This window comes from Mchenga conophoros, linkage group LG16 (assembly GCF_057382185.1).
Source record: "Mchenga conophoros isolate Kocher_MC1m ecotype Shallow Benthic linkage group LG16, M_conophoros_male_GT1.1, whole genome shotgun sequence".
Classification (NCBI taxonomy): domain Eukaryota; kingdom Metazoa; phylum Chordata; class Actinopteri; order Cichliformes; family Cichlidae; genus Mchenga; species Mchenga conophoros.
Genome location: NC_140541.1, coordinates 29164127 through 29188140, shown reverse-complemented (window position 1 = coordinate 29188140; position 24014 = coordinate 29164127). Strand labels below are relative to the sequence as shown.

At 39.6% G+C, this 24014-nt stretch overlaps 1 protein-coding gene across 1 annotated transcript in view; it reads left to right on the top strand.

The window, feature by feature from the left end:
• asic4a (acid-sensing (proton-gated) ion channel family member 4a) overlaps positions 1–24014 on the top strand; it is a 96139-nt gene that overhangs the window by 67434 nt on the left and 4691 nt on the right. The window contains exons 2-9 of the mRNA XM_085248599.1: positions 11261–11405; positions 11793–11920; positions 12044–12197; positions 16176–16229; positions 19316–19469; positions 20724–20815; positions 21000–21079; positions 21673–21783. Of these exons, the coding sequence (XP_085104725.1) occupies positions 11261–11405; positions 11793–11920; positions 12044–12197; positions 16176–16229; positions 19316–19469; positions 20724–20815; positions 21000–21079; positions 21673–21783 (918 nt within the window). The remainder of the gene's footprint in view (positions 1–11260; positions 11406–11792; positions 11921–12043; positions 12198–16175; positions 16230–19315; positions 19470–20723; positions 20816–20999; positions 21080–21672; positions 21784–24014) is intronic.

Below are 24014 nucleotides of genomic sequence, written 5' to 3'. Positions count from 1 at the left end.
CTTTGCTGTGAAATATAAAGCCTAGAATTTGTAATTCTCCGGAGGTCAAAAAATAAACACATTGCTTAAGCAGAGGTGCGGTTAAGGTGTGACGAGGAAGACGCTAAGTGACTCGGACGACTTTTGCAGGACACCTCGAACTTGTTCCTAGGAGCTTAAACATGTCGTGACTTAAATGGCATCAATTAGGCTGACCCATTTTGACGGTGATACATTTCAAATAGTGATAATTGTTCCCAGGGAAGCACAATTAATAGGTCCTATTTGACTTTTAAGGACAAGAATTATCTGTTTTTGTAGGACCCAGGCACAAGCTCTAGCTGCAGGAAATGATTCATAATTACGTGTAAAGACTGATTAGGGACCTGTCTCACTGTGGTGATCCAGATGAATTATCTCCCATTATGACAGTACTTTCTAATCACATTTATAAAACAAGGTCTTTATGGGTCCATGGCTGTGATGTTAGGGCAGACTGTACTCACAGGAAGCTTTCATGTCTCTGAGAGTGCTGGATGTTGTGGACTGCTCTGTTTGCGAGTTGCTGTATTGTGCTGGAGAGCCTGTCCATTTTCAACCGCTTTTTCAAGAGCATCCCTCACCGCTCCATTAGCTGAGTATGCTTGGATATGTGGAGAATTGCAGAGTGGGGTGAGTGGAGGGGTGGCGGGGAGGTGGCTGAATGCGTAGCTCCGGCTTAGGTGCTCAACTAATTTTTGATGCTCTGTCAGAGGCAACCAGAAAGAGGAGGGCAGCAAAGAAAGAGAAGAGATTAGTCAGAACTCCTACACTAATAACTGAAACAAGCCCCGCAGGTTTGCATCACAGTTCATCATTTTAATCTATGTTCTTTAGTCAGAGTGAAGGGCAAAAGATGCAGGCAAACTACTTAAAATGATCAAGTAAGATCATTAGTTTATAATGTAAACCGGCCTCGGTGTTTGCGAACACAGCGTGTAATCTGAAACCCCTCAAATTCCTTTTATCAAACATTCATTTGCATTTCTTTACAGAACTTGTCACATTTATAAAACATGCTATTCTACCCAACCACGGAGTAAGCCCAACCATGATGACTGAGCAGTGTTTACCTCACTTGAATGGCTGTATTAAACTACCATTGAGATCTCAGCACTCAGTTGTGTAATGAAGGTTGGAATTGATACACAATAACTGTAATGTGTTGAATTGCAAGCGAGCGCGGTGTCTCTGGTGGCGCGTTTACAGACCGACATTGCGATGGAGGTTAATGATGCAAAACTTGTGCGTTTCACATACCACAGCACTGTTTGGGCTTCATGTCTGAGCTCTGCCTGTGTTTAGTCAAGCTGTGATTCCCTCATATATAACTGAAAGGGGGGTTATGATGGGGCCAGATTTGTATTTACCCCCAATGGTTGAATGTAGAGATCTTAAAGCGCTGACCCTCGATAAAAGTAATCCGTCTGACATTTGATTGAGGATTATATATAAATTATACAGCTTAACCACAGCGCATGAGAAGAAGAAAGGTCTAGCAGTGAGTTCTTATCACTCCATGTCAGTTTTTCCACAAATCACTATCATTTTTCTTTCCTAATCTTGAGCTAAAATATGTTTAGAATTTCTGCAACCTTGATGTTAGCCTTGCTCGCGGCTTCTGAAGTCTCTTTTAGGCTGTGCCGCAGTCATGAGAAGGTACTCCCATCACATGAGCTGCATTTCTAAAGGAAATTGTTTGTTGGGTTTTGGATTAATTAGAAAATACAGTGAGATAAAACTTGATGTCCATGTCAGTGCCATGTGTTGAAATTGCAATAACTGACAAGGAATCATATTAAATACTGCATACTGTCATAAACACTATTGTGCATTTTTAAGCCAGCCGTTGTTTCTTTATATGTTTCTAGGAAACTAAGAAAATAGGCGCTGCAAATTACTGTGAAAAACATGTGGAAATGCAGTTTATGTTTCTGCAATTCTAGCAAGCTTGAAAGTCAGTATTGGTATGATCATCTTTATTCGTCAACACATCCTGAACTCTCTTTGCTTTTCCTGTAATTTCTTTAAGTAGTTCTCAGGAATAGTTCTCCAGGCTTGTTGAAGGACATTCAAAGCTCTCGGTAGCCTTTTGGTTTGTCTTCTGTCCCACAGTGATCAATAATGCTGAGGTCCAAGCTCTGTGGAGGCCAGTCCACGACTGACACTGCTCCATTGTGTTTTTTTCTATCCTGGTATCTTTTTGTATTGTAGGGTCTTTAATACTTTGCAATATAAAGTGCATTTAAGCAACTGCTGTAGTGATTTGGTGCTATAGAAATAAAAATTGAATTGAATTATTGCTTATGCAGTGCATTTGAAACCTGTGCCAATCCAGATGCTATTGGGTGGTGGATTAAAATCTGTCTGTTGACTCTTATTGTTGTACGTCTGTCTTAACCTCATCTGTAGATCCTAATGATGATGATGATGAAACATTTCTAATTGTCAGTCCAGTTCTTGTGTAACTCAGTCTTTTCTCCCCGTTTCCCTTCCTTAAGCTTGCATTCATGACAGTCACCCTTCCACTGCGATCATTTCAGGCTTTGGTGAACGATAGATGGATCAACTGAAGGGCCAGATGTGTTTCTCGGGTCCTGTGTCAGGTCTTTGCTGCATTTTATGTCTGTTTCTTAAGGACGTGGCTTTCAGATAGCGTTCATGTGCTGTGGACAGTATTTAGGCCTGCTACTTGTTCCATTGTCTTGTTCAGTTTCCTGTTTTTGTGATTTTTTTTTTTAACTATTTATTTGTTTTTATGGCAGGGTTTTAGTAACACAGTAGCTTAAGATAAGAAAGAACTGCTTTTTAAATTCTAAGTTGTCTGTTATCTGTTGACAAAATACTGGTTTATCCATTGTCAGAGCTGCCTTTTTTATATTTGAATGATTCACACGTACATGTTGAGTGACTTAACGAAAAAATAAAAAGATTCCTTTGAAAATAGTCACAGAGGAGGACCTGGGTGAAAATGAGTGAAAAAGCAGACAATTTCCAAAGAAAAACTTTGAAAGACCTTTGGAGAGCCTCAAAAGCTACTGCTCAAGAGCAGTTAAAAATGACAAGTCTGCCTCTTTGGAAGCAAACTACACTTTTGCACAGTATTGTTATTGCTCTCATAACTGGCTGCACTATAGTGAAAAGTCTTTTGGGGCAATCATGATGAACTCTGGGAAATTGTACAACTGCATCAAGAAGTATTTGGAAGAGCAAACAGGTGCTGCAGAGCATCTCGTTGAATTTTAGTGTGGGGACGAATTTCAGCAGGCTGTAGTTTTGTCCGTTATTGAATTAAACCAACACCAGAAAAGATCAAGACAACAGATTTTTCTTCCACTGTTCTTACCTGTGAATTGCTTCCCTTTTCTCCCTTTTGGGGGGAAAAATACAGAAAGCATACCAAAAAAAATCCTTTTGTGTCACATAAGTGTTTTTTTTTTTCCCGAGCAGTGCAAGACGGCAGGTGAAGGGTAGAGCTGAAAACTGCTTATACAAGTGATAAAGCCGTGGAGATAATCTCTTTTTCTCTACCTCTGAGTCGTTTAAAAGTAGATCACATACAATTTAAAGATATGTCACTACCCTTTACTGTTCTTTTCCATGCAGTCTGGTGGTGAGGGCTCCGTCTGTAGTGACAGTGGGAGACGAAAGCAGTTAGTTCATAGAGAAAAGTTTTGTGTAGGAAGTCCAAAAGGAACAAATGGGATGCTGCAAAAATGTGGTAGCTGGCTTTGTGCCCTGCACTTAAAGGCTATGTTCACTCTGTAAATTGTGTTTTATTTTTTTGAAGACTCATTCCTCACATTCTTCTTTGCTCTTCTGTGTTCAGAAGGAGCCTTGAGAATAAGACATTGCATTTCTAGTCAGCCTTCTGATGGCTGTTTACAACAACAGATTTAAAAGAGCTGAGTGGTCGCCACAAAGGCTTTTTAAAATGGCTACGTGACTTTAGCCTTTGACCATTAAAACACATCGCAGCGTTTGTAAGAAGGTGATAAAATGTGAACCGTTTGTTGTTGTTGTGCTGCACCAACATGTAACTTGTGTTGGTTGAAATAAATGTTGTTTTTCATCCTCTCATTTTGTAATTAGACTGAAAATCATTGAAATAGGATTTCATATTCAGCTTAAACTAAAATTATCCTTGATCCCTTAGTCCCTTCTGTACTTCTCTTTACAGGTCGAGAAACAGATTAAACATATAACATTTTAAGCTGTAGATAGACGTTTACATACACTCATTATATAGAAAGAAGCTCAGATTTATACATAGACTAAACCTTGGTTGAATGTCTTTTAGCAAGTTTCATCTCAACCAGAGACTTTTGGTAGCCATTAACAACCATCTGGTATTTTTCTGGTTGGATATTAGAATGCTTTTTAGGTATAATTCATTCAAATCGTTTGATTTTTGTGGCACAGATCCAGTTTTTAAGTGTAGTCCACAAGTTTTCAGTAGGCTACAGGTCGGGCCTTTGGTGAAGGCCATTCAAGACGTTTAATGTTCACCAGCTTTATCCACTCCAGAACCAGTTTTGATGTGTGTTTGGGATTATTGTTCTACTGGAAAACCCAATTGCAGCTAAAATTCAACAGTCTTATCTGTTGATTTGAGGTGCAGTTTAATTTAAGGGGTGGTTCTCCTTCTTTGTTATTACATCCACTTTGTACAATGTATCAGTAGCAATGAGAAACAGAGCATGATGCTATCACCGCAATTCTTGACCGTTTGGTTTCAAAGCCTGAACTTTACTCCTCCAAAAATACCTCTTGTCATTGTGGCCAAATAGCTCAATGTCTTTCTCATCTGACCATAAAATCTTTCTTCAGAGGTAATTCGGTTTGTCCATGTTGGCAAACGTGGACAAATCTGAGTCAGTCTTGAAGGTTTTGGAGCTGGTGGCTATTTCTTGGTTGACACTTCCTCAGCTCGATGTAAAACTCTCTTCTCTGTGGACAGTGACACTGATGTTCCAACAGTTTCCACTTCATGGCAGGCTTGAGCCTTGGTTGTTACGGAATATCATAATCAATTTCCTCTCATCTGAGGGTGACACTTAGGGTCTTGACAAAGTGATGACACAGCTGAATAACTTATACTTACATCTAACAGACCTTCTCAACTTCTCCTTGGAATTTTAAAAGAGTTCCTTTGACTCGCATTGTTCTGAGAATTGATCAATCAAATCAGTGCAGTCAAACAAATCCTTTTTATACTGGCAAAGAGAAACTCCTAATTGTAGTGAATCGTGATAACTAATGAGAATTTAACGTTTAACTGAGTGTATGTGTATATTTGAGCCTATATGGATTTTAAAAAATCCTAAATAAATTGTATTTTTTCCATTATAGATGTATTCTGTATAATTATTCCACCCTAGAAAAACAACCGTTCAATGAAATCCTTGAACTCCCCAAATTACTGTGGCGTTCATACACACGATATATTTAAATGTCTGATCACAATTTTAGAACTATAGATGAAAATACATGAAAATATACACTGAATATACACTAAATAGGAGGATGAAAGAGAGAGACTTTTGCAGTGAACTGCCAGCCCTGTTGCATATACCATTTTTCCTGAAAAAACATTTTGAAATATCATGTAAATATTCAGTTTATGCCACACTGTGATCCAAGTCTTTCTGCTGGGAAGTTGTAATGAAGCCATTAAATCAAGGATCGCTCTGTCTCAACCTTAAGCCTTCATGTGCCAGCCTTAATGGTTTTCAACTGCCAATCAGCGCTCTGGCATATTCTACCACCCTGCGTAAATGAATTCAAATCCTCCTTCCTCGTACTCAGAGAGCCACCCGATGACACGCAGCCTGCCTGGAAATGGATGTCCTCTGGAGAAGCACTGAAGTGACTCCTGTGGGTTATTTAAAAGGAAAAGTTGGGACTGTCAGATCACATTCATAAAGAGGGTGTTTAAGGGTTTAGCCCACCGGGGCTTATGAATTACATGGTAAGGGGTTGGTCTCTTAATGCATTTAGCATGGAGAGACGGAGACAGAAACAAGGCACTCTAGGCGGAAGAAAAACACTGGCAAAAGACACATAATGAATTGACATTTAAAGCAGATGCATTATAATTGGTGAGATACAGGATAAGCAAATGACATGATGACGGGAATCTTTCCAAACCATGTTGCAACTTCATCTTAATGCATTTGTACTTTTAGTGCTTAATCTATTCAAGTTGAGACAACTTTTTTTATTTATGTTGCCAAGAGAAACAGATTTGTGTCAAAGCCTTTATGGTGTGAACATAAGACAAACTATCCTAGAGAGAAAAGAAAACACAAAATCCACCTTTAACAGAAAACATCCCTCCTGTACTGGATGGACAATAGATGTTACATATATAGCCAGAGATAGTCAATGCAGAGGGTAAATATAGGGATAGGACGCCATATTCTTCCTGCTGTCTTTGTACTATTGATGTGTTCTCGTGCGCACAGCAGGCTCCACTTAATAGCTTTATTAAATTTTGCACAGAGACTCAGAAATGAGCCATTACTAATGTTCTGTGATGCTTTTCATGTCCGGGTTTGTGACCTCAATAAACACAATGCAACATGTATGGATAATTTCATTTATTTACTTTTGATCACAAATGTGGGATGAAGACATTAAAACGTGTATTTTTCAAGTACATTAGGTGACATCACTAAATGTCTTAACTTTATGCTTAAAGTTTGCTTAAGTATGAGGTTTTTGTGCCTCAAGGAAGAATATAGCTCGCTTTACTCAGTTGGTAATTCATCTCTGAATAGTCCAACTACTATACAAAGAAACAAGTTTAGGTTTCTCGCAGACATAACTGACAGGATAATGCAGAAACTGAGCACATGTTTTGATCAATTTTTCATTACCATCTAAAACACTGTCACATAGGTGATATATTTTGAACAATGCTGCATTGAGTGCTGCAAAATTTAGCTCCTGAGCTACTCAGAGGAATACAACGCTTCTTTTCATCTGGTTTGTAACTACAATGCCGCTGCACTGTTTCAGCTTGTCAACAGCAGTGCCAGGTCCCCACTTGGGATTTGCCCAAGTCAGTCCTGTTACCTTTACTAAATTTGGTGCAAGATTTAACAAGAGAAAAATGCTCCATCAATCACGTTGTGGATGCAGGAAGAGGAGATGGAGAAGGAGAGGGGAGGGAGAAGGGGTAGGTGGGAACTGAGAAATAAACCAGTGGAAGCTCTGCCAACATCCATTTCCTGGGTGAGATGATGGGAAAACTTTCTCATATTCTCTGGGGGATATCATTTGTGAACACACGGCGTCCTCCAGAGCCTGAAGTTTTAGAGCGTAACCCAGGCACTTGGTCTGGGTGTTTTGAGCATTTCTGAAGTGAAATCCTCCTTTGCCTCTGTTGCTTGCTCCATCAGATAAAGACTGCCAGTCGAGGCTTAAGTGTGTCAATGAACCCAGGTGGGGGCGGGGAATCAATGATAAGTGCAGCTTACCTCCTCAGCCGCACCGCACCAGCCAAACAGAGATTAAACCATTTCAGCCTAATAGCACATGTCAGTCAAAAGTCACACTTGAATACTTGAACCGTCTCTCCCACGGGCCTCCGCCCACACTTTGCCACGTCCCATTATCTAATCACACCAGCTGAGAAGATGCTGCAATTTACAAAAATGCATATTGGCTGCTAGAACTAACAGAGAAACCGTTTATACCACAACAGAGCGCGAGCCGAGATCTGTAATTGTCCAAAAATTGTCTGACTCCTCAACCAAGATGCACTTTGAAGGTAACTATTTGAAATTCATTCAAAAAAGCACACACACACACAGACACTCAGTGCAAACTAGCATGTACAAAGAGCCAGATCAAAGGCCCCGAGGCCTATTACTGCATAAAATATAGCTGTCCGTCTAAACAGCTTTTGTAAACAGTACTCATTTCTTGCTCTAATCACTGTTGTGGACATTGCAAAATTGCCAACTGTTCCAGCGAATTACTTGACTGAACCCCACAACCATGGCTTTGATTTGTTGTTCAACCATCTCAAATGTGGGTACACCCTGTGGTCTGTAAATGAGAGCTTGTGTTGTTCCGTCAGTGTCCCTTATTTAGACATCACAGCACTCATTAGGTGGATCAAGCTGATATCAAAGTCAGATCACAGGCATTCTATGTTTTTGTGCATGCAGGGACCGTCACTGTCTCTTTAATGATATGTCTGCTGTCTGCTCAGCTCAATTGTTATTTCACTGTCATTTCTCCAGTGCCTTGTCTGTTGACCTCTCCTGCCATGTGATTTCCTAAGCTTGAATACTTTCATCACTGTCCTCTTTTATTTGATGTTTGGATAAAACGAATCCAACAGATTATTTTTCGGCACTCTGAGTGGGGAAAAAAATGGGTGTTTTTCAGCGGGGAAAGCTGTAGTCTGAGAATTTTTTTAGGGATCTGCATACACAGCAAAGCTTATATTACAAGTGCTGTTTGAATCCATCATTATTTCTTCATGAAACATTGAGTTCACACAAGTAGACAGAGACAGGCCTCTCATTTTTAGCTTGTGGTCTCCAGTTTTACTGGATGAAATGACAGCTGTGGTGAACATTTTCATCAGCTGCAGCGAGCTGGTTAATTTAAGAGCAGCTGCATGAGTTGGTAGGAAATACTGCTTTTAAATATTTCTAGCTGGCTTATTTTTAAAAAAAGGTCACTTTAAAGGATTCTCCCGTTATTTGTTGCATACACGAATAACAGGTTTAGTGCAAAACAACCAAAGACTGTATATAAAGATGGATGTAGCCAAACTTTATGTTAGCGAGCGGTTTGTGGTGGTTTGAAGCCTTGAGTTTCCATCTGAATCTTTTAAAACCAAAAGATGTCATTAACGGAAAAACCGAAATTTGAATGTATTTTTGTACAACTGAGTGCTGAATTAGTGAGGCGTAGATCTAAATGAGAACCCAAAGACACTGAATGCTCGTAAGGTAACAGTTTATATGCCACAAGGTTGCCAAATCCTTAAGCATACCTTGCTTTACTCTAAATGAGACTTAAAAGTATATAATGATGAACCAAATTAAATTTCAAAAAAAGATGTATTAAAATCATAAATGAAAATCTGATGAGTCCACCTCCTTCTGGCTATTAAAAAATGCAACTTTGAGCTACTTCTACACTGGCTTCAGTTGTAATAAGTAGCTTATTAACCCTTCATATGTCATGCTTTCACTGTATGGTAATTCTTAAAGAGCGCTTTATATAGCATGTCTCAGTCACCCATTCATACAAGCTCTCTTTTTACACCTAAGAACTTCACATACATTCACACATTTAGATGAGCACATTTGAAGCACCTCAAAGTTCAGTATCTTGCCCAAGGATACTTTGGCATGCGGAGCAGTAAAGTCAATTTTTCATTTTTGACTCAGGCCAGGAGTTAATATCTATATTAAATTTTCAACCACAGAGCTATTTAGACTGTGGTTCAGATTTTTGAAGAAAAACTTTTATGAACACACATTCTCATTATGCCTAACATATGAAAATATAACATTTAAATATATTTTATTGCAAGTGAAACTGGGAGGAACTGTTGGGATTTATTATATAACTTTTAAAACCATTAAACACTGTCCTCACTGCTATACTTAAAAATCTGTATAGCTACCATCTATAATTATCAATATTAATTCAACATTTATTAACACATAGAACACGTAGAACACACTATCCCATGTAGTTTAATCTCCCTTAACTCAGAATAAATTGATTATTATTGTTGTATTATTTAGAGTTTTCTGTTGCATTGTGGGTGCTTCTGCTTGCACATCTAGGTGCAAATGTTATGTCATGTTCTTGTATTTCTATAGCACTTTTCTAGCCTTACTAACCACTCAAAGCACTTTTAAATAGAAGTCACACTTTAACCATACATTCATACAGCTATACACTTGAAGCACTTTATCTGCCTCACATCCACGGTCAATTTGGAAGCACCAGTTAACCTAACATGCATGTCTATGGACTGTGTGAGTAAGCCAGACTGCCCAGCAGACATCTACACACACACGCAGGCATGACGTGTACAATTTCACAGTTTCAAGATTCCCTAAAACCAATCGTTTTCCTTGATTTGACCTACACTGGTGGATCTAAAATCCATCTGAATGGATACAACATCAGTTTAAAAAGATCAGTGTGAAGTTTTACAATATTTAATTTTGTGTATTTTGGGCCACTTGATGAAAAGCCGTTGAGATTTGACATTCAGAATATATGTACGTAGGGTTAAGTGAAAAGGTGCGATCAGACTGAATGTACCAAATATCACAAGTATCACTACCTTGGGTAGGATTAGTCTTGGTTTCTTACGTTTACCATTTTTTATTTATACAGATAAATGTTCCGTATCTTTTTTTTTTTTTCTTTGCCTTGGAGACGGCAAAAATTAGCCATCCTCAGCTCTCTTGACAGTTTCCCTCTGGCTATCGAACTAGAGCTTGACATCCTCTAGTTGAACGTGAGAAGAAATCCAAAGCTGGACACCTGCCATACCTGGTGACAGAGTTTAAGCTATGATTGTATCATCATTGTTCAGATGAAGGACTCAGCTTTTCAAGGAATAAACTGCCTTTAGAATCAAACCTTAATCAGTGTCTGTGAAAGACTTACAATCCTGGATATTGGTGGTGCTGCTACAGGACCATTTTCTTTGCATGTGGATCACGGATTGTGCCTTTAAAACTGGCTTCAGATAACAGTTAAATGACTGGTAAGAATTATATTTTCCTCAGTGCAGCAGTTTAGATGAGAGGTATAAACAAAGAGATGATGTGTTCCCTACTGAGACAGCTCCCCTGATAGGTGGTGGTGTGATATCTTACTTAAAGCAGCCTCTCTCTCATTGTCTTTTGTTTTCTTTTGAAGAGAGATTAAAGAATCTCTTATGCCATTTGATATTTCAGTGGGATGGTGCTACTACTGAGCAGCATTGTGCAGGTTTTGTGTGGTGGGTGTTGGAAATTGATTCAAATACTGCTTATCAAAATCCGCGAGGGACTGAGCCGTTCACTGCATCCAGAGGTTTGTGGGTAATATACAGCGACTTGTCCAGGCAGAGATGCGGCTTGTTTATTTTTTGCTCCATATCTCTGATTTCATTTCAGTGCGCCTGTATGAGCGCGTCACGTGCGGCATCTGGACTTTGTCACGCTTATGGTGATGTTCATGATATCAATCTGTTCTCTCCCAGGTGTACACCAGATATGGGAAATGCTACACTTTTAATGGCAACAAGACTACATCCAGGAAAACCAAGCAGGGTGGAATGGGAAATGGGCTGGAGATCATGTTGGATATTCAGCAGGATGAGTATCTGCCAATCTGGAGAGAGACAAGTAAGCTTCAGAACTATTTGTCTATTGTAATCCTATCCTGTGCAATGCTGTGACATACCCTCTGCTGCAGTTTAAATCAATAACCGTCTGCATCTATTTGTCTTGGTCATGTACTGTAAATAATGCATTTCCTGATTGTTTTGCTCCACCTGCAAATGTGATTTGTAAAAGGGAATTCCTAAACACAGTACACTTCCTTTGATTTGTGTATGCATTGTACTTGTCATATAAAATTAATCCCTACGGGCCTATTTTTTAAACATGACTGATAAATGATTTGCGGTTAACATCAAACCGAGCCCTAGCTGTCAGATGAGGCAGCCATCTGAAATTCCCTTGTATTTTCTCTTTGCAACGATCCGTGCTCCATTTCATCCTGATGAGAAGATGAGACATCCCTGGAGGCCGGCATCCGTGTTCAGATCCACAGTCAGGACGAGCCTCCTTACATCCACCAGCTGGGCTTCGGTGTCTCTCCGGGCTTCCAGACCTTTGTTTCCTGTCAGGAGCAGAGGGTAGGTCGTCTTCATCTTAGCGCACCATCCCTGCCCCCGCTGACCCGCTACCACCACCAGATTACTGTTCTCCCAGCAACCCCGGTGGCTCAGACTGGGTCTAATAAATCTTTGTGTGCTTAGCTGACCTACCTGCCCCAGCCCTGGGGGAACTGCCGCTCCACCAGCAAAGAGAAGTTCCCAGGATACGACACATACAGCATCAGTGCCTGTCGCCTGCTCTGTGAGACCAACGAGGTCCTACGAGTGTGCAAATGCAGAATGGTGCACATGCCCGGTAAGATCAGCCCCTACATTATCTTTACACAGAGCGGCACATGTTTCAGGGGGAAAGAGGATTGTGTGCATCATTTCAAATGGACACACAATAGTAATTCATTCTCTGACATGTTGTATAAGGTGCCAAACTGTGAACCGTAATGACTAAATGTATGATTGGAACTTAAAATAGTCATTCCAGGTCATGAAATGGCACACGACAACAATATGCGGAGGAAAAAATACTAATCAGAGTTGGTATTTTCAAGTATTTCCTTCTGTTTTTAAAATTGTTCGCCTTGTTGACCTGCTGTAATTGAAAAGCCAGTCTGCCCAGTATTTGCCTGAGATTTGATGAACCATTGTGCAAAACAAGTCATAATTTTTGGCCCACTTGAATCACTCCAGCATAGATATAATTTGGACTGCCACATGCCTGACCTTGATGCTTGATATCTGGAGTGGTATGCTCTTCTCTGCTGCCAGCACTTTGGCTACAGGCACATCAGACTAAAGTCTCAATGAGGTTTGGATACTTTTGCTCATCCATCTCCATCTGTCCTGGAATTGTTCTGTTGTCCTCCCACAGCCATTATTAATTATTATGATTGATTATTATTACTGGTATTGGTCCTGTTTGGTTTCTACTGGTAGGTTGCTTACAAACTGCCCTTAGTACTGCTGCTTATATTGAATTATTTGGTTATTTACTTACATCATGACATATTGCCTAAGGAGCACATATCTAATTTAAACTCGGTCTTGACTTTAATGAAGCACAAATTAAAATAAAGCTCTGTTATTTTTGTGTATGATTTTGTCTCTTTATTTTATCAACATTAAAGAAAAGAGAAAAAATTCCTGAATGTGTATGTCACTCAGAAATAGCTGAATTTAGAACTACTGTTAGTGTTTTAAGCCAATAACAAGAGTCTAAAGCCAAGTTAAGTTATCTGCATAACTACATAGTTCCATAGTGCAATTTTTCTTTTCTCTGTTAAGCACCCCTATACATCAATTGCAGACAGCTTCTGTTGAATGGGATTAATAGGAAGTGGCCAAAGTTAGCAGTTCATCTTGTAATTAGTTGTTTCACACAACACTTTGACACTGGAGGGAAAGCAGACCATGAATGGATGTACAAAACCTACAAATTTTTGAGACATGATGTAAAAATAGGTCTATCAGGAAACCGAGAACACTGGTTAGTAATATGTCACCATTTGAGCAGTTTTCCTCCCAGTGTGAGGATATGTCATAGAGTTGAGTACCAGAAACACAAAATGAGCTCTCTGGACTTTTTCAGAGTGTGCGTCATCATGGCTAAAGAGCAGGAAGTCACAGAGCTGAGTCACTGGATGCTGGCTGTTTGATGTGTCTAGCAAGTAGGCATGCTGAGAGTGGTCACATTTAAAGTTAAGACAAGAAACTTATCATGTATTCTTTTTCATTTCCACTTTTGCATTGAGTGCAGCTGACATTCAGAAACCGATTAAATAAACAAGTATGAGACAGCTGATTCGAGGCCGATCTGATTCATCACATTTTTTGACAGAGCGATGCTGTGGTTATCAGCCTACACATTTACATAGCAGTCACACATTTTAATCTTGGATTTGCAGACTGAAATGGCAAGACCAAAGCGGTGGTCTGATCTCGGAGAGATTGCGTGCCTTAAAGGAACTTGCTATGTCATGATTTGGGAGGAACCTGGTTATAATTGTTCCAGAAACATTTGCATTTGCATTTGCATACACTCTGTACTCTGAAAACCCAGCAGATGAGAAATCCACAGAAAAAAAAGTGCCTACAGAAAACTGTAATATACTTGGATAACACTGTGAGAAAACAGCTTTTTCAATTATTTATTGGATGCAATATTCTCCTGTTGGAATAGTAAGCATAGAAGCTGTGTTAGGACACTTCCAGGGTCTTTTTTTCATTTGTTTTTCTGTTTTTTACACTTTTTCTATTAAGAATTTTCAGTAGGATTTCAATCAGGTCTTTTTAAAACTTTAAACCTTAAACACTATGAGTTTCCCAGCTCCTGAGGCAGTAAAATAACCCCCAAATCAAAACATTTCCACTACCATGCTTCACAGCTGGTATGAGGTTCTGACCTCTTTTGGTCTGTGCTAAAAACATCTGCTGTCTCTGCGGCCAAGCAGCTCTATCTTTGAATCGTTTCTCTGCCACACAGGCCTGTTATTTGCTTATATGTTCATTGACAAAAGCCTTTTCCTGGCAAACCCCCCAGATTCTCAGATTCATTTCAGGTTTAATTTGTGGAATATGCGGTTGTAGACGCATGCACTGACACTAGCAGCTGCAAGAGCTCCCTTTAATGACGTTTTGCGGTTCTTAGACAGTCCTGGATAAATCGTTTGAAATCTCCACAGTTTGGTGCACATTGGAATTTCAAATGCTGCACTCAGCAGCATCTTTTTTTCCAAAGGCCTCGGAGAGCTCTTTAGATCTTGGCATGATGACACTACACACATCATTGGCAAAGACAACACCTGGCTGTCAGTGTCAGAGGTTTAAATAAGACAGGTTGTACCTGTCACTCTCTGAGGTGTATCTAATCTTTGGCACCAAATCTGGAGCCCCTAATTTCTGCTGTAATAAATGCAGCACGTGTTTACTTTTCTCACGTGGCTATTTTATTAATTTTAATAAATAATTAAAATGGGAATTAATATGCATTATATCGCCCTTTGTAATGTTAAATGTTTGGCCATCCAAATATGTAAAAAAGCAAAGAATATCCACATGAATTCTACTTTTTTTAAACTGCCAGAATAGCCCATATATGCAATTTAATGAATGACAACAGCAAAAGGGAAATCTTTAAATCAGTGAACAGGAAGGACAGAGCAGAGGTGGTTAGAAAAACCAGCAGAATCACATTGCTTTCTGTGGTGATGTATCACATCAGATATGATATTTATTATGTCAGAAATAATAAATGTGGAAGCTTTTCCAGGTCATTTGCTCTCAGAAGAGGCAGATGAGAGCTTTGCAAAGGTAGCGGCTAGCTCGCATTAGTTCACTGCACTTATCAATAATGAATAACATTTATTGTTGCTTATTAAATTTAATTCTGGGGTTGCTGGTTCAAAACTCATAAGGGAAGCTGAGGCGGTTCAGTGAACACACCCTGCTGTATCACTGAAAAATAAACAAACATGGCCACCATCTGTTGCATTTTGAGGTGGTCAAGTCGTGGCCAATTTTAAATCTCACGACTTTTGAACTGTGAACCGTAGAAGCAAAATTGTGTTTTGCTTGGATCTGTGTTAATATTTTAGTCTTTCAGTCTACTTCTATATTTAGAGGACCTCCCAAAAAAGCTATTAAGTTGTTCTTGATGTGACGACAGGACTGCTTTTGCTTTCAAAGTCAGAGCGTCTGAAAAAATTAAATACACAAGGCAGTTAAAAGGATAATGTTTAACAATGAATAATATTTAATGATGTTTTTTGATATTTCTGCTCCTGGAAAAGAGGCATATCTGTGAAAGTGTGTAAAAACACACTCCTCAGATCATCAGATGTAATTTTGCTTCCTGTCAATGAACATTTCTTAGCGTCTGGGAAGGAGAATTCCACAAAACATTAACCCCATGAACATTTCACAGACAGACAAACACACCTCTGCTAATTAATTGTGCTGCTGATGAATACCTGTCATTAATGGCCTGGGCAGCATGTTTTTCTGCCAGGAAGTGACTCATTGATTGGTTTTTAAAGACTTTCTAAATATGCCTCGCGGGTGGAGCCAGCATGCTCCATTTCTCAGTGCAATCAAGGACAGACTTCCAAGATGGCCCAGACTCCGTGGATGGAAGTCATCCTTTGTGTGCCTGCCTTCATTTGGAGATGAATGATAAGCTGTGGAGTGTTGTTCACAGCCACGCTTCCTCATTGCAGCAGACACGGGTCACTGATCATTTTGTTTCTGATTGATCAGACTCATTTTCTGTTCTCCTTTGCAGGAACCGCAGATATCTGCCCTCCCAGTAAAATCAACTGTGTTGACAAAGCGCTTGGTAAGAAACAATCTCCCTTCATTTCTTTTCTCATTATAATAGACTCCCCCGAAGGGAAATGGAAACACAATCAGTAAATATGATAAGGATTTTTTTTCCCCTGTATTACAAATACCTGGAGGTAGACTGGGTTTTAAAATGACTTTTCCTCATTGTGATTTAGTCACTTTAGAGCTTGATGACTGTTCTGCTTCCATTGTTGAACTCTTAATATGAAAACCCCTTCATTCCTGCATATCTGGACTCCTCAGCCTTGCCCCTGCAGCAGATACTGAACCTTGATTTCAAAGTAAGAGTATTCCAGTAAAAGAAAGGCTTTTTTTTATTGCCATAGTGGACATAAGTACAATTATCATGTATCAGCCAAATAAGCCAGAAATTTAATTAAGTCTCTCTCACCGAACTCATACCCAGCTTAAAACATGGCTGAATGAAATTGTAGATATAGCTTGCAAGAATGGACCATATTCATGGGGGTCATATTCCTGAATCAGACAGTACTAATAGATTCAGCCCCCATGAAAGGTAATACATTAAGATATAATTTATATATTTATATTATAAAGATGTTTTGTTCCCACATCAGACAAATGATGTATGCCACCATGCTCCTGCATACAAATAACCTAATTGTTTGAGTTATAAAATTCATAAATCATCAAATTATAATTATGCTTTCAGTGCCTCCCGTACCCGTTTTTGTCTGGACTGAATGCATTTACAATTTAAAGAGACAGGCTGGGAAAAGCTATTTACTCTCCTGCATGCACTGTGATGCTTTAAAGTCAGGACTATAAAAACGTATTTGCCAGTGTGCGAGCATTTCATACCTGCATGTTAATTAGGCCTAATCTAGCCCTTCTTCACCATTTATTCTCTAAGTGGATATTGCCACAGGATTACTGGAAACACCATTACTATAGTCACTGTCTCTTATGTAATTTGATTAGACTAACAGATAGTTTTGTTAAGATGTTTAGACAATAAGTCGTGTGAAAATGGCCAGCTGCCATCTTCTCTTGGCAAAATTAATTTTAAGTGGACTGAGGCAAAGTGGAAAAATTGTTCCGTGATTATAAGAATCAAAACTTGAAATTCTGTTTCGGTAAACATGGAAACTGCATCCTGCTTAGCTTTAAACATGTAGCTCTGATAGCACAGGCTCCATAGGCGCACTTTAGCGCCTATGGAGTTGGCAGCTTGAGCATTTGGAAAGGTACCGTCAATACTGAAAGGTAAATAAGACTTTAAAGCAACATGTGCTCCCAGTCAGATGATTTCTTGCACCTTTCAGCAAGGATGGTAAACATGACTTTGTGTTGCTTCAATCAAATTTAGAATGAGCTAATATTTCATTTAAAATGGTAAATTTTCTCTTTTTAAACGTCTCAAATGTCTTCTGTGTTCTACTGTGAATAAAATATAGGTTTATGAGATTTTCAAATCATTGTGTTCTGTATTTATTTACATGTTATACAGTGTCCCAACTTTTGGGGTGTTATGTTGTAAAAGCTATGATGCCTTCTGTCTGTCTTCCCACAGACAAGAACAGCTTCTAAATTTCTCTGACTGGTCAGTAAGACTAATAAAGTGCAATGTTATTGCGAGTCTGAGCAGTCTGACACCACGCCTAAAATTCAGAGTGTGACTAAAACAGTGTGTAAACACAATGGCAGAATCATGCTAATATTTTTTTTCATCAGATTTAGAAATCCATGCATATGCAGCATCCACATTTAATAATCTCGGCTATTGTGGATTTTTATGCACATGCACGAGCCTCATTTCCACTCCTATCTTTATCCATGGAGGGGATGTGGGCACGCCCTTATTTCCTCATTGTATACAAATTTGCACCTGAAATTATTAGATGTTTGAATTAAGCCGGCAGCTAATAGGGAGCTCACATGTACCAGCGTGAAACTGAGACGCTCACCGGAGGAGAGGAAATGGAAATCTCAGTTCTGGAATCACAAACACACGACCAGGGAAAGGGATAAAAAAAAGGAAGGAAAAAAGCGAGCAAGAACAAATGTATGTAAATTCAGAGTAAAAGGACCCTGGCCGAGGGCGAGAAGCAGGACGAGCACATTTGTAGCTGTTATATATAATAATATCTATAAAATACTAGATACATTTATAATAATAATGAAAAAAAATACATTTGATTTAAAAAAAAAAAAAAAAAAAAGAACGCAGATGAAATCTGTGGGTTTTTTTTATACTACAGTGTGAAATACACGTGACGTCCACAGATTTTTATGCACATTCTTCCAGTTTACACATCAGCACTTCAATGGATGCCTTTTGTACATGCATCTTTTTTTACATCCAGCCTCAATAAACCACTATGTACGATCTGGGCTTTTCACAGTGACATCACTGGAATGAATTGTACTAATGGCTTTTTTTCCTCCCACATAGCTGGTAGTTTTCAGTATTTACTTACACAAAAAGGCAAAAAGTTAATTGAATTAACTGTAACTTTGTATCAGTGTTCACAAACCACCAACAAGCTGCAAAATATCATCTTCTTCTTCAGTCGGATGCTCCCTTCTGTCACACCAACTGTCTGCAGCTTCTCTGTTGTCTTCCTCTTTTCCTCCTCCTCTTGCTCCATCTTCAGCATCCTTTGTCCATTATATCCACTATCCCTCCTCTGCACATGCTCAAACCATCTCAGCCTTGCCTCTCTAACAGTGTCAGTTGGGAGAAACATTAGCAAAGAGAAGTTTGCATGGCACGGGATTAATATGATCAAACGATGCTTAGTAGTGGCACAAAGTGTTGCTCTACCCAGTAAAGCATAAAAACAAGCCTATTCATCCATATCAGCCAGTATATACAAGTATATGTTGTACTGCATTAGCACACAAGTGCGCTTAGTCTTACTGAGTGTAACAATTTGACTCTGGCAAAACAAAACTGCACAAATGAATCAAATAGTGATTTATAAAGCAAGAACAAAGCTGTACATAATGATAGTTACCACATGGTATCTGTGTTGCGGATCTCTTTTCTGAGGTGAAGTGAAACTGACCCAGTCTGTGTCTATTAAACAGCACCACTGCCATTTTGTGTTGCAGCACAGCTACAGAAGAATAGCGGGGACATCTGTCCATGTGAGACGCCCTGTAATCTCACCCGCTACGGTAAAGAGCTCTCCATGGTCAAAATCCCCAGCAAGGGCTCAGCTCGCTATCTCTCCAGGAAATACGACAAGTCGGAGGACTACATCAGGTACGGCAGGGAACCTTCAGCAGGACCTAACACACTTATGAGCAGTGATGTGGTGCTCAGTGCTAGTGCCATAAACAATGACCTCCAGGCTGCAATCACTGACAGACCCACACCCATAAAAATAAACAAAACTCAATTATATTTTGTACAGTATTATAAAACTGCTCGTCGTGCAGTAGTGTGTAGATGTATGAGTATCTTCCTTTTTATTTAATCTGACAATGTGAAATATTTATTGTAGTATAAGATTCTAAGTTTCTGTGTCTGTATGTTAAAGACTAAAGGTGACCTCGGCTGCTTTTTGGTTTTTCTCTCATGTACAGTTATGATTTAAAAGAAAGAAAGAAAGAAAGAAAGAAAGAAAGAAGACCCTCTGTCAGTTCTTTTACATATCAGGACATAATAAAAATCATCTGGTTCTTAACTGGCCTTAAAATTAGATAAATAACACTCATATGAACAATAACACTTTGGATATCCGGATATTATATTATTATTATTATTATTTTGATAAAATCCTGATGTATAAAATCTTTGAATTGACAAACCTTAAATATATAAATTTTCCAAAAATGTATGTATTGTTACAATTGTTACAGTTTTTTAAACATGGCTAGAGTTTGAAGCAATGACGTCAGTGTATTTGCCTGTAATCAATCACATTCAGACAGTTACTTTGGGGTCTTTATGATGTCAATAAGAGCCAATGTCCATAAAACAGACATCCCAGGCCCTCTGCTCTGCCGGTGAGACCAGCCGCTGTCCCAACCTTTAGTTTTGGAAGGGCAGCCAATCGATCAAATCAAAACACGGAGCTGTGAATAAACATGTTTAGTCTCTGTTCCGCAGTATCTTATATAGATCATTTGCTAATATTTAAATTATAAGTAATTCATTGCAGTTCCTCTCAGTGCCTAATTGTTGGGGATGTGTAGAAAGTAAACATGGCTAAACGAATGCGCGTATGATGCCTCACTACATTTAATATTACCAGCTTTTCTAAATCCGCAGACATCGGGGACGTGGCAGTGACTAAGCATGCCGTCAGCGCACGTTCAGCTCGTCTCAGTTAAACCCTGTAACACCTCATTATCTCGCAAGCGCTGGTTAGATCTGTGTAAAGCGCTGAAGGCCTGGCAGTTAACAGTGAGCATAAAGATGACTTGATTTTTTTCTTCTTCTTTTTTTTAAACTACGTTATATTTCTACCAGTGAATTTCACTGTTCTCTATGGTATTCACACTGTTTTTCCAGAGACAACTTCCTGGTCTTAGATATCTTCTTCGAAGCTCTGAACTATGAAACGATTGAGCAGAAGAAGGCATACGATGTTGCAGGTTTATTGGGTAAGTAATTTCTGCCTCTTTTTTCCTCTATTTTCAGAATATGAAATGCTCTCGCTGGAGCCGAGTGAAAGCTGTTTTTATTGCAGCGCTGCCTAGTTTTCATTATCATTAGCAGAAAATGGGAGCAGATTGGGTATTGTGTCCGCTGGGCCTCTCCTTCACTACTTAAGTCCTTTCTTTTCAGGTGACATTGGTGGACAGATGGGTTTATTCATCGGAGCCAGCATCCTGACAGTCTTAGAAATACTGGATTATATCTATGAGGTACAATGTGCATGCAAGTCCGCACGTATCAGCCAATCACAATATGAAACCAGACCTGCGGTAGCTGCGGTATAATTAGCGATAATTAACAGTTATTGTCCCGCTGGTTTTCAGAAACCAACCAACAGTCACTATTTATAAAACACATTAGTGCTTCATTGTTGCCTCTAATTGTCATCCTTTTTTTTAATTTCCAAATGTAACCACTGAGCATGTCAGTATGTTCTTCTGAGACAAAATCACCTGAAATTTTAAGGAGAGGCCTTGCAGTGCGAATCTTATCACTTATTATGCATGTGAGAAGTTTTATTTGATTCCCAGGCAGGAGAAACTAATATCCGCTCAGGTCGGTGCTGAGGACATGGTACTAACGCTGATCATGAAATGAACTCCTGCCTCATCTGTATCCCCTTTAAGCTTCACACCCAGCTGCCTGCTGACTGCCAAACATGTATGAATAAAGCAAAATCAGAGGCAGGGATTGTAATGCAGACGTCATGTCAGATGAACCTTTCACACCGCTGCGTGTCTTGTCTCATTCCTTCATCTGTTCTCTTTCACCCTGCCTGCCGCTGTGGTCTCGGTGAAACCAGGTGATCAAGCACCGGCTACAGCGTCTGCTGAGGCCGCAGAAAGAGGAGAAGAAGAACAAGCAGCAGGCCAGCACTGTTGCAACAGTGGGTCTAGAGGAAATGAAAGCAAAGGTACAGCACATGGTGCAATGTAACAAATGATGCTTACAGTGGTTTCATGCCGAGTGTACAACTTCTCCTGCAGCACTGGAACTGCATTAGAAAACAACAAAAGAGTGCGTAAGGGAGAAGCAAATTAATATTTCCCCCCCCCCCAATCCTAAAACAATAAAGAGTGTAATGTTCCTAATTAGTCCTAACCACTGCGCAAAGCACATCCTCCCCCCAGAGTTCATATTAGCTCTTCCACAACTTTATTTGGAAGTTGCTCATTTCTGTGTGAACAATGGGCTTCTTATCCGACTATGACTGTCTTACGTCCACGCTGCATGCCATGACAAACTGTGTCAGACGTTGACTAATATCGTATTTTGTTGTTGAGGTCAGTGGTACAAGCGGTTGTGAAACGGTTATAAATACAAGCAAAAATGCCACCGCATTAAAATCCATTAACAACTTACAGAAAATGAATCAACGCTGGCCTGGTGGAGATATTAGACATCTTACATACAGCTCTGAAAGTACTTTAAATTGGAGCTATTGTGTTTTCCTTTGCTTTTTCTGTAATATTTATACTGTTACAGCAAGAGATGCCGATGTTAATCATGCACCAGTAATCCCTGTGATCCATAACCTTAGGCTTCAGTCGGCTCTTAACACCCAGTTCCTGACAGTTTTTACTCTGTAAAAGGATGATGGGGTATTGTCAGCACCCTGCCAGGTGGACAGGCGGTAGGGCTGCCTGGACTCCCAAGTTTGTGAATGTGATAACTCCAGAACGAGGCAACGTATGATTTTGATACCATACGTGCATCTACTATAAATCTCGGGCGAGTGCAAGTTTCAGTAACTTTGAAATTAAGATCAAGGTCAGAGATCAACTTTTCTGAAAATCAACCAGGATTTTCAAGTTTACACCATAGTAGCACTGGCAACCACCTGTACTTTTTTACCCTACTTTTAGAGCTTTATCACTTCAGTGAGAGGGGATATTCCTAATATGGTCATCTTGGGACACAGCTCTGGCTGTTCAAACCTCATGGTTGCGATGGGCAGCACATAAGAAGAAAGTTGGGTTAAAGAGAAGGTGGCCTTTGAAGAAAGAAGAGGTAAAACAGCTTGTTTCAGGCTGCGGATGATGTGAATGACTGCATCAAGGCCCCAGTATAAAGTATAGCAAAAAAAATTATGGAGGTGGAAATGAGCATAATAAAACCCCCTTAACCTAAAGCTTTCCTTATGTGATGAGAAAGGCTAATCGCAGGACACAGAAAGCAAGTAAGGGTCAAGAAAATTGACCCAAAGCGGGAAGAAGTTCAAGGGCATTTTTGACAACTTGTAGGTTAACATCAGGCAGGTATGCTAGAGTGACTGACATGTGCAGCTAAAACAAAAAGACTAAGAAAAACTAAGAAGAATGAAACAAGAAGGTGGGTAAGCATGGCACCGTACATCAGACACAAGAGAATCTTATGATCTGACTAGCAGCAAGTATTTCCCAGGGATAAGGGGCTTTTCCTTTAAATCAAAATGACTTATACAGGGAGTGCAGAATTATTAGGCAAATGAGTATTTTGTCCACATCATCCTCTTCATGCATGTTGTCTTACTCCAAGCTGTATAGGCTCGAAAGCCTACTACCAATTAAGCATATTAGGTGATGTGCATCTCTGTAATGAGAAGGGGTGTGGTCTAATGACATCAACACCCTATATCAGGTGTGCATAATTATTAGGCAACGTCCTTTCCTTTGGCAAAATGGGTCAAAAGAAGGACTTGACAGGCTCAGAAAAGTCAAAAATAGTGAGATATCTTGCAGAGGGATGCAGCAGTCTCAAAATTGCAAAGCTTCTAAAGCGTGATCATCGAACAATCAAGCGTTTCATTCAAAATAGTCAACAGGGTCGCAAGAAGCGTGTGGAAAAACCAAGGCGCAAAATAACTGCCCATGAACTGAGAAAAGTCAAGCGTGCAGCTGCCAAGATGCCACTTGCCACCAGTTTGGCCATATTTCAGAGCTGCAACATCACTGGAGTGCCCAAAAGCACAAGGTGTGCAATACTCAGAGACATGGCCAAGGTAAGAAAGGCTGAAAGACGACCACCACTGAACAAGACACACAAGCTGAAACGTCAAGACTGGGCCAAGAAATATCTCAAGACTGATTTTTCTAAGGTTTTATGGACTGATGAAATGAGAGTGAGTCTTGATGGGCCAGATGGATGGGCCCGTGGCTGGATTGG